Here is a 13142-nt window from a genome sequence, read left to right as displayed (position 1 = left end):
TGCCTTGTGATCTCTGTCAAGTAAATAAATAAAATCTTAAAAAAAAAAAAGGTGACTGTTACTGTATGTTGTCTCTTTTCCTTTATGGTCTACTACTTTTAGGCTCTCTCTTTGCTTAGAGGACCCCTTTCAATATTTCTTGTAGGGCTGGTTTGGTGTTTGCAAATTCTTTTAATTTTTTTTTTGTCCTGGAAGCTTTTTTTTTTTTCCCCATTTTATTTATTTTATTAGCGTAACAGTATTCATTGTTTTTGCACAACACCCAGTGCTCCATGCAAAACGTGCCCTCCCCATTACCCACCACCTGTTCCCCCAACCTCCCACCCCTGACCCTTCAAAACCCTCAGGTTGTTTTCCAGAGTTCATAGTCTCTTATGGTTCGCCTCCCCTTCCAAATTTTTTTTTTTTTAATAAACATATAATGTATTTTTATCCCCAGGGGTACAGGTCTGTGAATCGCCAGGTTTACACACTTCACAGCACTCACGATAGCACATACCCTCCCCAATGTCCATAGCCCCCTCCCCCTCTCCCAATCCCACCTCCCCCCAGCAACCCCCAGTTTGTTTTGTGAGATTAAGAGTCATTTATGGTTTGTCTGTCCTGGAAGTTTTTTATCTCTCCTTCTATTTTCAGTGACAGCCTAGCTGGATATAGTATTCTTGGCTGCATATTTTTCTCATTTAGTGCTCTGAATATATCATGCCAGTGCTTTCTGGCCTGCCAGGTCTCTGTGGCTAGGTCTGCTGCCAATCTAATATTTCTACCATTGTATGTTACAGACTTCTTGTCCAGAGCTGCTTTCAGGATTTTCTCTTTGTCACTAAGATTAGTAAGTTTTACTATTAGATGATGAGGTATGGACCTATTTTTTATTGATTTTGAGGGGGGATCTCTGTGCCTCCTAGATGTCGATGCTTGTTCCCTTTGCTATATTGGGAAGTTTCTGTTATAATTTGTTCCAATATACCTTCTGCCCCTCTCTCTCTTTCCTCTTCTTCTGGAACCCCAATTATTCTAATATTGTTTCGTCTTATGGTATCACTTATCTCTCGAATTCTCCCCTCATGGTCCAGTAGTTGTTTGTCTCTCTTTTGCTCAGCTTCTTTATTTCCATGACTTGGTCTTCTGTATCACTAATTCTCTCTTCTGCCTCATTTATCCTAGCAGTAAGAGCCTCCATTCTTGATTGCACATCATTAATTCCTTTTTGATTTCAGCTTGGTTAGATTTTACTTCTTTTATTTCTCCAGAAGGGGATTTTATTTCTCCAGGCAGAGTTTCTCTAATATCCTCCATGCCTTACTCGAGCCCAGCTAGCACCTTGAAAATTGTCATTCTGATTTCTGTATCTGCCATATTACCAGTGCCCGTATTGATTAGGTCCCTAGTCATCAGTACTGTCTCTTGTTCTTTTTTTTTGTGGTGAGTTTTTTTACCTTGTCATTTTTATCCAGATAAGAATATATGAATGAGAGAATAAAATACTAAAAGGGTGGCAAAGACCCCAGAAAAATGTACACTAACCAAATCAGAGGAGACCTCAAATGGGAGAAAAAGGGGGACAAAAATTTTAATATATATGTATATTAGACTGGTGAATAGAACAGAGCCACCCACTTGATTTTGGGTGTATTTGGTCTCTTAGAAGAAACTACCTCCCAAAATTTTAAAGAAAGAAAAACTTACATATATACAAAAATAAGGGTAAACACAAATGAAGAAATGGAATATGACTGTAAAGAATAAAATTTTTAAAAAATTCTAAAAAAGGAATTGATAAGATAAGTTGGTTGGAAAAATTGGGGGGATGTGCTCAGGCTGGAGACTAGAACAAAGCCCTGTGCTAGATTTAGGGTATATTTTGATCTATTAGAAGAAATTGTATCCCACAATTTTTTAGGGAAAAAAAAAACCCTATATGTATACAAAAAAATAAGTTAAATACAATGAAGGATCAAATATGACTATAATAATGAACGTTTAAAAAGATTTTTTTTCAGAAAGGTATTTTAAGATAAACTAGTTAAAACACATTGAAACATTCTGATTTTATGCTCTACCGCTCTGCAGCTTGCTGGGAGCCAGCCCTTCCCCCACAGGCTATCTTCCTGTTGCCTCGAATTCACTTCTCCACATGTCCTGCTTTTCAGAAAGTGGTCGATTTTCTGTTCCTAGAATTTCTGCTCCTCTTCTCTTCGATCTCCTGTTGAGTTTGTAGGTGTTCAGAATTGTTTGATAACCATCTTGCTGAACTCCTGAGACCTGATGTCGTTTCTGTCTGCTACTCCTCCACCATCTTGCCTCTCTTCCATTCCTCGGCCTCTTATTTTGAAATATAATTGGTTTTAATATATTCTGGGTACTAGTCCTTTTTTAGACATATGATTTGCACAATTTCTTCCAATCTGTGGCTCATCTTTCTATTTTCTTAATGATGTCTTTTGAAGAGAAAAAAATTTTAATCTTGGATATCCAATTTGTCGATCTTTTTTCTTTAATGAATTATGTTTTTGTAGAATATCTAAGAAATATTAAACCAAAATCACAAAGATTTTCTTTGATGTTCTTGTCTGGAAATTTTATAGTTTTAGCTTTTATATTTAGGTCCATGATCCATTTTTTTTTTTTTAAAGATTTTATTTATTTATTTGACAGAGCGAGATCACAAATAGACAGAGAGGCAGGCAGAGAGAGCGAGAAGGAAGCAGGCTCCCGCTGAGCAAAGAGCCCGATGTGGGACTCGATCTCAGGACCCTGAGATCATGACCTGAGCCGAAGGCAGCGGCTTAAGCCACTGAGCCACCCAGGCGCCCTCATGATCCTTTTTTTTTATTTATTTATTTTTTATTTTTTTTAAAGATTTTATTTATTTATTTGACAGAGAGAGATCACAAGTAGACAGAGAGGCAGGCAGAGAGAGAGAGAGGGAAGCAGGCTCGCTGATGAGCAGAGAGCCCGATGCGGGACTTGATCCCAGGACCCTGAGATCATGACCTGAGCCGAAGGCAGCGGCTCAACCCACTGAGCCACCCAGGCGCCCCCTCATGATCCATTTTTAAGTTCATTTTTCCTTTATGGTGTGAGGTAGGGGCTTGATTGAATATGTATATGTAACTGTCCCATCATCATTTGTTGGAAAGACTATCCCCTCCCTAGCAGGTTGCCTTTGCACTTTACTTAAAATCAGTTAACCATGAATGTGGGGGTTTATTTTGGAATTCTCTCTTCTACTCCATTAACCTATATGTTTATTCTAGTGCCAGTCCATGCTGTCTTGATAACTTCTGGCATTATAGAAACTTTTGAAATCTGATAGTATAAGTCCTCTGACTTTATCCTATTATTTTCAAAAGTTTTTTGATTTTCCTAGGTCCTTTGTGTTGCCACATACATTTTAGGATCAGCTTTTCAATCCCTGCAAATAACCCAGCTGGAATTTTGGTAGAGATTTACCTGAATCTATAGATCAATTTAAAGCCACTGGTTAGGTCCTGTGGGGAATGCACACATTTACAGGTAACAATTTACCTAGCACTATTAAAGTGTAAAGACTGCTTTAAAGTTTTTGCACTTAATTCCTTAGAAGGAGATGAGAAAGCAATAACCATCTGCAAAAATGGGATACACATTTACACTGGGATGTTACCAAGTTCTTCGTTCTTTACCCCTCATTAAAAGAAGGCAGTTGAGGGGCACCTGGGTGGCTCAGTTGGTTAAGTGGCCAACTCTTGATTTTGGCTCAGATCACGATCTCAGGGTCCTGAGATCAAGTCCTACATTGGGCTCCATGCTCAGTGGGGAGCCTGCTTGAAGATTCTCTCTCTCCCTCTCTGTCTCTTGTAAAGAAGTATTTTTTAAAAATAGCAGGGAGTTGATGTTCTTTTATATCTTGAGCAGTAGGGCACCAGATCATTGGAAGGCAGTGGTGTATTTTTCTCTGTTGTTTTGTGTGTCTTCACTGGGGAAGATGAGCTGTCACCCCTCCCTCTGACATGGCACATGTTTGGAGCAGAGGCTGCAGCTGCGGTTGGGTGGTTACGGGTGTCTGGCTGAAGGATGTTCTCATCTGTGCAGGTTGGCTTTGTATAGACTTGTGTAGAGCCCTCTGGGCTTCAGGAGCACTGCCTAGGCAAACTGATTTACTCACCTTTGCCCAGAATACAAACTTTGAGCCAAGGCACACCCTCATTATCCTGCCCGTTCAGGATCCTGTATTAGGAAAAATAAAAACAAAAACAAAAAACCACTCCTGAAACAAGTGAGTGTTCAACTTGGAGATCACTCCAGTCCGGTCCCATTGGCAACCTCTCCCGCTTCAAGGAAGAAACAGCAAACACAAAGAAGGCTGAGTCAGCCCCTACACTGCCTTTCTGCAGGAGTAAGACAGGGAACTTAACGTGATTCTGCCTCCCCCTTCCCACCCATGCACCTGCTGTGTAAGCGACAGATCCTTGTTACTCTTCTTTGGCCTCATCATCTACTATCAGGTTTAGGATTTGGAGACCACCGTGACTGGTGTTTCCGCAGGTCATGATGATTTGTGTACTGATTTCAGTGCTTATAAGACAAAGAAAGAAGCTGATTCCTAGGTTCCACCTTAAGGCCATTAATTGAACCCATTTTTGAAAGGATCTTGGGTGTTGCTTATGCACAGTAATATAAGAAAAGACCTGATCTAGGTCAACACACTTACCTCCAAGTGTTTGCATGCCCTTCATCTAAAGTCACTATCAGCCAGAGCTGTGTTTGACACAGTCTTGGGGACAGGAAAGTAATTTGTTTATTCCTTTGGGTGTTCTAAGCAAATCGTCTCTGGATCAAGTTAGAACTTAAAAAACAAAACAAAACAAAACAAAAAACCACCTTCAACCTAGACCTTGATAGCTTAACTTCCCCATATGGAAATGACTACAATCACAATCAGTTATCTCTCAGGGTTACACTTTTGGTTTTTCTCAAGGGTCTGTGTAAGAAATAACGACTTCAGCAAAATTAGTATGGAAGATAATTTTCAATTCTGGGGGCAAGGTCCCTCTATGAGAATTGTTTTGGTGCTTTTAGAGGGTAGGCCTGGCTCTACTTTTTGGAAGCACTGGGGGCTCCGAGTACATTGTCCACTTTGAGTGGTAGTTTCTTTGCTTGCAGTCTAGGACTGTAAAATAGCACCTACATCACAGGAATGTTGGGAGACCAGGCCCTTAGAGTCCTTGATAAAATGCCTGGCACAGAGCCAGACCCTATGTTAATTCAGCCTACAATGACTGTTACTAATTTAGACTGGGGAACCTTGCCTGTCTAGTGACAATTGTATGTGGCCTTTTTTTTTTTCACAGTGAGACTTCTAGTGGCCCGTTTTCTTTTGTTCTCATCTGCCGAGAAATTTGGATCATTGCAGGTTAGCCGAGTTTGGAGTCCTGATATTTTCTTTTCCTCTAAGGTTTTTGTCCAGTTGTTTATAGATCATGACCTTCTCTGATAAGAATCTGCAAGTGTCGGGGCGCCTGGGTGGCTCAGTGGGTTAAAGCCTCTGCCTTCGGCTCAGGTCTTTATCCCGAGGTCCTGGGATCCCTGCATCGGGCTCTCTGCCCCGAGCCTGCTTCCTCCTCTCTCTCTGCCTGCCTCTCTGCCTACTTGTGATCTGTCTGTCAGATAAATAAATAAAATCTTAAAAAAAAAAAAAAAGAATCTGCAAGTGTCTTTTTGAAGTAGGTAGGACATTAGTATCAGTGGCTGAAGATTGACCTCAGAGGCCCTCTTCCCCATCTCCTGGGCTCTTGTTAGGAGTAGAGCAAGAGAGAGAGGGTAAAGAAAAACTAAAAAGTACAGTTGGTCATCCAAGAGCAAAGCAGATTATCAGGCAAGCAGAATATCTGTCCAAGGATGGGTCCTGTAATTACAGTTCTCTTTTGCTACTCCCGCTGGGCTGTTAGGGTTGGCACAGGGCTTGGGGCATCCAGAAATCCTCCTCGGTATAAGGCACTATAGTGTCATTGCTTAAACCCCATTCCTTGCCATCAGGAGTTTCCTTTCTCTACCCAGATTGCTTTTCAGTTAACAGTGCTGTGTGAGCTTGTAGAGGTATGGGATTTCACACAGAATCATAGAATTTTACAGCTGAATGGGACTTGAAATTGTCTAGTCCAGCCCTTCACTTCTTACAGATGAGGGGCGTGGAGGCTTGGAGAGGTTCGGTAGTGACATCATTGCGGTCTCATGAGTAGCACATTAAGGAATGGCAGTTGCAAACATGGTAGTCCTTTCCCAGGGCACCCCCCGCCCCATCCACAAGGAATTCAGAATTATCTGGCTCTGCCAGACAGTGGATTTTCAGAAAAAATAAAAATAAAATTAAAAAATTGATGGGTTAACTAAATCCTGCCTTATAGTAAATGGTATTACTCCAGATGGTGTTCTAGTCTGTATGCTCAAGTTCCTGCTCCAATTTAGAGATTAACCAAATAGTAATAATTACCACAGAAGTCTGACATAATCAGCACTATTAAAGGCAAGCCATTTTTTCCACTTTGAATGTGTAGGCAGGTGCTTTATAAAACTCAGCTAAATAAGCAAATTGTTTACTTTCCACAGAGTTCAATGCCAGCCAGAATGTAGACTTTTAATACGTGCATTTTGAATATGTGAAAAAGAACAAAATAGGCTGTACTTTTTTAACATAGCAGGGTAGAAAGATAGGTGGAAAACAGCCACTGTGGGGCTCGGGGGGCTCCCGGCAGCACATCTGGCCCCACAGGCTCAGGCACAGCGGGATGGCGGGTTGTGGGCTTGGGGCCAGCTACCTAGTCACTGTCCTTTATGAAGTCACCTGTTACAACAAAGCCCACACTATGCTTTAAAAGTTTGTAATCAATAACCTCCTCTCCACAATGATTTACATGTTTATTGTCTGTTCTTATGTAGGCACTGGTCTTCCATTTTGCTCATGATCTAAGATACTTTTCCTTCTTCTGTAGACAGACTCCAGTGTAAATGACTTTGATTAAGCCATGTCCATGTTGGGGTTGGTTTGCATAGGAGCCCACATCTGTGATCAGCTCTGATTCCTTTTCCTGGCCCTGTGCATAGGGCTTGACTGTGAACCATCATGGGTACCCGAGTAAGAAGAAACGAAAGAGAGGAGGTGACTTTCACATGCAAAGCAGAGGCTCCCTTGTCCTTGAGACTGGGTGGTCCCCCGGGCTTGCACTGCTACAGAACCAGACTTTTGAAGGGCTGTGAAGTGGCCTTTGATTCCGGCTCCCTGCATTACTTGACACGTTCGGCATTGTGAGATGAGCGAGTGCATGGATCAAGACCGATGTCGCTGAGTTACGATGGTATTGTTTCTTAGCAGTGTTTTTGTTCACGATTTCTAGACCACAGCCCTGCTTCTTGGGACCTTGGTGTATCTTCCATCCACCTCGTATGACAGTTCATGTAACACAGTTACTCTCCTATGCCTGTCCTTGGAAAGAACGGGCACCGAGGGGGCCTTTGACCAGCGTGCCAACCTGCACTGACAAGTTTTCTCTTTTGTGAATGGCCCTGGGACCACCTCTGTTCAGAGTGTCACTGTTCGTTGTTGTTTCTAGGATTATTGCCGTAGGTAGTGAGTGCTGCACCATTTTCAAAATATCATATGATCGTTCACCCTAATCCCGTCCTGTGAGGTAGTTACAGCCGTGGAGTGCTGAATGCTTAGAGAGCCTGCCACCTTCCCAAGACCACAGAGTGCTGAAGCAGGATTTGAATCCAGTCAGCCTGACCCTAGTGTCTCCACACTCCCAGCTAGTACTTCATGCGACTATATTATAGGCGTTGTTTTTCTGGATGATTTTTTTCTCTTGGCAGCATTGGTTTGTTTCCATGTAAGTTTATTTCATTCTTTTAATGGCACGTATGATTCAATATTTTATTTAACTACTTTCTTATTTAGGTTATTTAGGTTGCTTTCTGTTGTTTTGTTCTTTGCGGTTATAAATAATGTTGAAGATCCTTAATACATATACTCTTAAGCACATATACTTGTAAGGTATGAGAGTTTCTGTAGACTAGCTTCCTGTGTGCATATTAAATTTGAAAAAATATTGCCAAAGCTGCCTTCCAGAAGGAATTTTGTGTTCACCAATAGTGTGTGAGTATGCCTTTTTCCTCACATTAGTCTTCTCTTTATCTTTGCCAGTTTAGTGAGTAAAGATTTTTTTTTTTTCCCCTAAATTGTGTTTCCCTGATTCCTGGTGCAGTTGAGCTAATTCTTTATTTTTTGGGTCTTCTACGTGTCCTCTGGAAATTGCTTTTTGTGCATATTGCCACTTACTTTTTATTAGAGATTGTCTTTATATATTCTGGATAATAATCTTTATTATGGCCTGAATGGCAAGTATTATTTTCCCTGCTACTCTTCCTTTAACTTTTCTAAGTCTAGACATTTTTATGTATGTGCATAGTCATTATCTGTTTTCATTATTTCTAGATTTTTGCCTTGTTTAGGAAAGCACTCCTATCCTGAGTATACTAAATTACCTCCTATAAATCCTTCTAATATTTCTACATTTTTGTTTCTGTATTTAGCTCTGTAACTCTATGGAATTCTTTTTTTGTAGGTTATGAATTAGGAATCTAGCTTTACCTTTCTCTGTATGGAGAATCCATTGTTCTTTTTTTTTTTTTTTTTTTTAAATATAAGGCTTTGTATCTTTTTTTAAAATTTTTATTTATTTATTTGACAGATCACAAGCAGGCAGAGAGGCAGGCAGAGAGAAAGGAAGGGAAGCAGACTCCCTGCTGAGCAAAGAGCCCATCGCCACAGAATCCCAGGACCCTGGGATCATGACCTGAGCTGAAGGCAGAGACTTTAACCCACTAAGCCACCCAGGCGCCCCGAGAATCCATTGTTCTTACTGTTAGTGGAATAAACCATTTTGCAACTCACTGGAAATGCCTTCTTTATCATAGACTAAATTTCTTATGTAGAGCTGTGTGACTGGCTTTCCTAAGTTATGGTTTCACGACTTATTTTCTATTTCGATACCAGTATTAAAGCACTTGAATTATTTGAGCCTTAGAATAAGTTATTTATGTCAGGGAGGGAAAACCCCTCTTCATTGATGCTGTTTTTTGTGCATTTTTCTTCTTCCATATGAACTTACAGAATCAGGTTGTCAAGGTCTGTAGACGAAACTGCTGTGAGTATTGTGATTGGAAATACATTGCATTAATAGATTCATTTTAGATAAATTGACATCTTTAAATATTTAGTTTCCTCATCCAGAAATATTATATGCCTATTAGTCTTTTTTTGTCCATCAGTTAAATTCTATAATTTTCTTTACGTAGATCTTGCGTTGAAGGGTTTGTTTGTTGGTATTAGAAATGGAGTCCTGTTTTCCCATGACACTGACGGAATTTGTTTTGCTAGTCAGTAGAAAGCTGTGGGGTTTTATATGTTTATTTTTTATCTAGCTGTTTGAACTCTTTCATTAGCGACCTGCATGTTTGTTTATTCTTGCCTTATCACATTGGCTAGGACTAAAACAATGTAAAAAAGCTTTGGTGAAAGTGTAATTCATTGTCTTGGTGCTCTTTGTTGAGAATGCAGCTAATGGTGCCACGAAATATAATAGATCCATTGTATCAGTTTGAAGATCTGTCTTCCTACTCCCAGTTTACCGGGGAGTGTGCTTTTCACTGTAGACTACACAAACTTCCTGTAAAGGTGCCTTAATTCTTTCACTTATATTTTCCTTGAGAATCCCGAGATTGTCCTAACTGGCTGGAAACTCTGAACATTAACATCCCAGCTGAACTACAGTGCTTTAGAACTTACAGTGACCTCTTTTCTCCTTTCACTCACATTTGACACTGGATGGCCTAGAGGAAGGAGCTACTTTACATGACATTGCCTAGGCTTCCTTCATCCCCTAGGGAAGAAAACTTAAATTAACAGTATGTGAACCAAAACAAGAGCACCAATTCTAGAATTTTCCAGTTGGCACCATTGAACAGATTTCATTCCTGGCTTCTATTTTCAAGTATCTTCAGTTTTTTTCCACTTGAGTGCCTTGAGTAACCAACTGCCATCTCACACTCTGGTTACTAAGTGGCTTTTGTAGTTTCTCCTGGAGGGTGTGAGAAAGGAATCACTCCCTGACCTCTGATTTCCTGTTGAGATTTCATGCAAACATAGAGGGGGCAGCTACTTCTAACTCTGGACTCTCGGCACTGCCATAGCACGTGGTTCATGCAAAAGAGATATTTTGCTCTTGGTTGATAAAATGATTTCATTGCTAGAGTATATTAGAAAATATTTAGGTGGTGAAGATTTTTTGCTAAGCTATAAATGAAAAGATTTCATTGTCAGGCATGCATTTGGACCATGACTCTAATGTGACTTGGCGCCTGTCTAGAGAATTGTCCCTGTGTCCAGTGACAGTTTGCTTTGGGGAAGTCAACACCTGCTGTGATGGCATCTGTCATATTTAGGAATGTGAAAAGCTCATGAATAATTCAGGGCCGTCTCAGTAAAATGCCTTCTTTAGAAAACACTTAATAGAAGACTTTGGCAAAATACTGTTATACGCAACACAGGAGAGAATTTGGGGTTCTCCTAAGGTGAAAGCTGTGGATGATGTCCTTTACTATGGTTTTTCGCATCTTGATGTAAGCTAGATAGGTTTTATTATTTTTAGCCAGTTTAGCTAGGAAAGCAAGAACCCGCTAAATATGAGAATCCTTTCTTTTTATTGCAAATCAGTATGGGTCTCCACATCAATTGGTAGGTTAATGTTTTGGGGGTGGGATTTTTTTGGAGGTGGAGTGGACTCATCTCAGGCACATGGTGTATAACTAGTAACCGTCCAAGAGCGACCAGGCCAAGAGGTGGATGCCAGAAACCCCAAGAAGCAAGGCAGCCCATCATCCAGGCATCAGTAGCTGGTCTTTGAGCCCCTTCCAGTTCTAATGGGGTCAGCTTCCGCTTCAAGGGCCGTTGGTGTAAGAAGGTTAGGTCAATTGGACAATGATTTTTCCTGCCTCAGCTGATTCTCTTTGCCTCCAAATCCCCAGATCCAGAAAAGAGGCTGGGATCTGTGACAAGGCGCAGACTGAGGAGTCCCTCCCTCTTCTCTTGCAGGCAGGTGACAAACATTACCACCCTAGCTGTGCACGATGCAGCAGATGCAACCAGATGTTCACCGAAGGAGAGGAAATGTATCTTCAAGGTAAGGTGTCTCAGGAATTCAGTAAGTTCTTCCCATCTGGGGAAGGAAAACCTGGCTTTGTTCGTTTGTTTGTTTGTTTTTAGAGAAGGAGGCATTTCATTAGCTGCAAGGCTCCCCAGATCCAAAATGAGCGTGGCCAAAAGTTACCTCATCAGTTAGTATTAATCAGCCAAGCGGTTGACATGCTGGCTGTGAGCCCCTGAGTCTGTTTAACAAAGGAATGCGTTGCTTCTGGAGTGAATGCATGGGACTTGATGTTTGGTCCTGTGGAGGTGAGGCAAGAGTGAAAATTAGCAACTCCTCCTCCCAGCCTTCCCCAGGAGGTGTGGGAAACAACACAAAAGAAAAAGCATTTCTAGACTCTTTGCTCCTTTCACTACCCGGCGAGAAGGAGTTTTCGGTGCCTCCAGCCTGCTCTGATGCAAGCTTTCAGGAAGAAGAAAACCTCATCTTTGGTGAACTGCATCGTAGATGTATTTCATCCCATTAAGATGACATAGCTCTCAAACTGAAAGAAAGACAGCGGCGGGGGGGGGGGGGGGGGGGCGCCTGGGTGGCTCAGTGGGTTAAAAAGCCTCTGCCTTCGGCTCAGGTCATGATCTCAGGGTCCTGGGATCGAGCCCCATATCGAGCTCTCTGCTCCGCGGGGAGCCTGCTTCCTCCTCTCTCTCTCTGCCTGCCTCTCTGCCTAGTTGTGATTTCTCTCTGTCAAAAAATAAAATATTTAAAAAAAAGAAAGAAAGAAAGAAAGAAAGACAGCAGGAGGGGGAGAGAGAACATTTCCAGAGTCCCTGAAAGAGAAGTGGAGAAGTTTCTGGTGGCAAAGAAGTACTCATTACCAGAGGGCCATCAGATTTTGGGGGGTGATGGGGGGGGGCAGAGGGAGAGAATCTTAAGCAGGCTCCCTGCCAAACTCTGGGCTCGATCTCACAATGCTGAAGTCATGACCCAAGCCAAAATCAGGAGTTGGATGCTTAACCGACTGAGCCACCCAGGTGCCCCCATATTTTTTCAAGTTGAAAATCATTTTGAGTAATTTTCCAAGTGTACAACCATGACTAGTTTTTATCTCCCCTAAAATGCTGACGTTTCGGGGCGCCTGAGTGGCTCAGTGGGTTAAAGCCTCTGCCTTTGGCTCAGGTCATGATCCCGGGGTCCTGGGATCGAGCCCCATGTCGGGCTCTCTGCTCCACGGGGAGCCTGCTTCCTCCTCTCTCTCTCTGCCTGCCTTTCTGCCTAGTTGTGATTTCTCTCTGTCAAATAAAAAAAAAAAAAAAAAAAAAAATTAAAATGCTGACGTTTCTCAGTGAGAAGCTTGGGGGAGGATTCTCTTCTAGTCAAGCAGCACCATCTGCACAAACATTTTACTATTTTTAGCTGGAGAAAGAGTCATTAAATCGACAGGGCTTATCAGTAAAATTAATGAGAACCATGGAAGCTGGTGCTCATTCAGTTTGGTAATTACCAGGTCTCATCTGCCTTTGCATTCACTTCTTTGTCTCTCTGCACTTAACACTATGTCTGTTTTTAATGAATGGTTGCTTTGCTCTCTATTTTGTTTTTGTACAATGAAGAAAAGTCAACGGAAATGATCCTTGAATATTAAAGCAAAGCCTTATCTACTCTGAAAAATGCTACCTCTATGAGAAACTGACAACCCAAATATCACTTACTTTTAATGATCGGTTTGAAAAATTCTGATGAAAAAAGTCACTGAATTTTAAAGGGCCCAATAAAGGCAAGTGACAGGCCCCCAAACCCATAGTCTCACGTGGACTTTATATGACACATTTCTCTGAGGGCAGGCTGTGAATCTCCATAGCCACAGGCAGGTGTCACTTTGCATTTTCAGCATGGAGTCGATATTTATTCTCCATTTGGTCTCCAGGCTTTGTTCTAGATTTAGTGTGTCTATGCTAGCAC

The 13142-nt window shown here is 41.5% G+C and overlaps 1 protein-coding gene across 11 annotated transcripts in view; it reads left to right on the top strand.

The window, feature by feature from the left end:
* ABLIM1 (actin binding LIM protein 1) overlaps nucleotides 1-13142 on the top strand; it is a 305845-nt gene that overhangs the window by 236915 nt on the left and 55788 nt on the right. For all 11 annotated transcript variants that reach the window (XM_046027513.1, XM_046027510.1, XM_046027516.1 and 8 more), the window contains exon 7: nucleotides 11132-11219. In XM_046027513.1, the coding sequence (XP_045883469.1) occupies nucleotides 11132-11219 (88 nt within the window). The remainder of the gene's footprint in view (nucleotides 1-11131; nucleotides 11220-13142) is intronic.

This window comes from Meles meles, chromosome 13 (assembly GCF_922984935.1).
Source record: "Meles meles chromosome 13, mMelMel3.1 paternal haplotype, whole genome shotgun sequence".
Taxonomy (NCBI): domain Eukaryota; kingdom Metazoa; phylum Chordata; class Mammalia; order Carnivora; family Mustelidae; genus Meles; species Meles meles.
The sequence above is the reverse complement of the archived record's forward strand: the minus strand, read 5'-3'. Positions and strand labels throughout refer to the sequence as shown.